We start from the raw sequence: 732 nt of genomic DNA, 5'->3' as shown, positions 1-732 counted from the left end.
CTTTTCCGTGATAGAATTTATAGCAATGGAACAGACATCGATGCTGGATTTGCTAGCACTAGAAGACGACAATGTCCTCAAGAAGATCAAAATGGAAACCTAGCTCCACTTGATTTGGTAACACCTAATCAATTGGATAACAACTACTTCAAGAATTTGAGGCAAAGAAAAGGCCTTCTTCAATCGGATCAAGTTCTTTTGAGTGGAGGATCTACCGATGATATTGTTTTAGAATATAGCAATAGCCCTCGAGCATTTGCCTCTGATTTTGCTGCAGCCATGATTAAAATGGGAGATATTAGTCCTCTAACTGGTCAAAATGGGATCATAAGAACGGTTTGTGGAGCTATAAATTGATTTTTCAAAAGCCTATTATTAGTTGTATAATCGCTAATTCATTTGATTTTTTTTCTTTATATATTGTATTGTTTCAAGAATGAAATAAATCTTCGTTGTGAAATAAAATGTTTGGCTCCATTTCTAATATATAATTAAACTTAAATATTTTGATACACAATAATTATAATCTCAATATAAGATAATATAAATAAAATTTTTATACTATATAAGCATATATAACACTACTATATATAAATTTTTCGATTATAAATATGCAATTAGATTTTTATTATAATTTTTTTATTACTGTAATCGGTAAATTTAAAATTTATATCATTATATTTTTTAGTTTACCCTACCATAATTTCAACTACTAAGTTATAAAATTTTCTG

At 27.7% G+C, this 732-nt stretch overlaps 1 protein-coding gene across 1 annotated transcript; it reads left to right on the top strand.

Moving 5' to 3' along the window:
* Nucleotides 1-3: 3 nt before the first annotated feature.
* Nucleotides 4-486, top strand: LOC107003642 (lignin-forming anionic peroxidase-like; the record flags this gene model as incomplete). Its single annotated transcript, XM_027912692.1, has 1 exon — nucleotides 4-486. A coding segment is annotated over one exon (354 nt), but the record flags the coding sequence as incomplete, so codon positions are not given.
* Between the last annotated feature and the right edge of the window lie 246 nt (nucleotides 487-732).

Source organism: Solanum pennellii, chromosome 11, assembly GCF_001406875.1.
Source record: "Solanum pennellii chromosome 11, SPENNV200".
In the NCBI taxonomy this organism is placed as follows: Eukaryota; Viridiplantae; Streptophyta; class Magnoliopsida; order Solanales; family Solanaceae; genus Solanum; species Solanum pennellii.
This window is presented reverse-complemented; position numbering and strand designations above follow the sequence as displayed.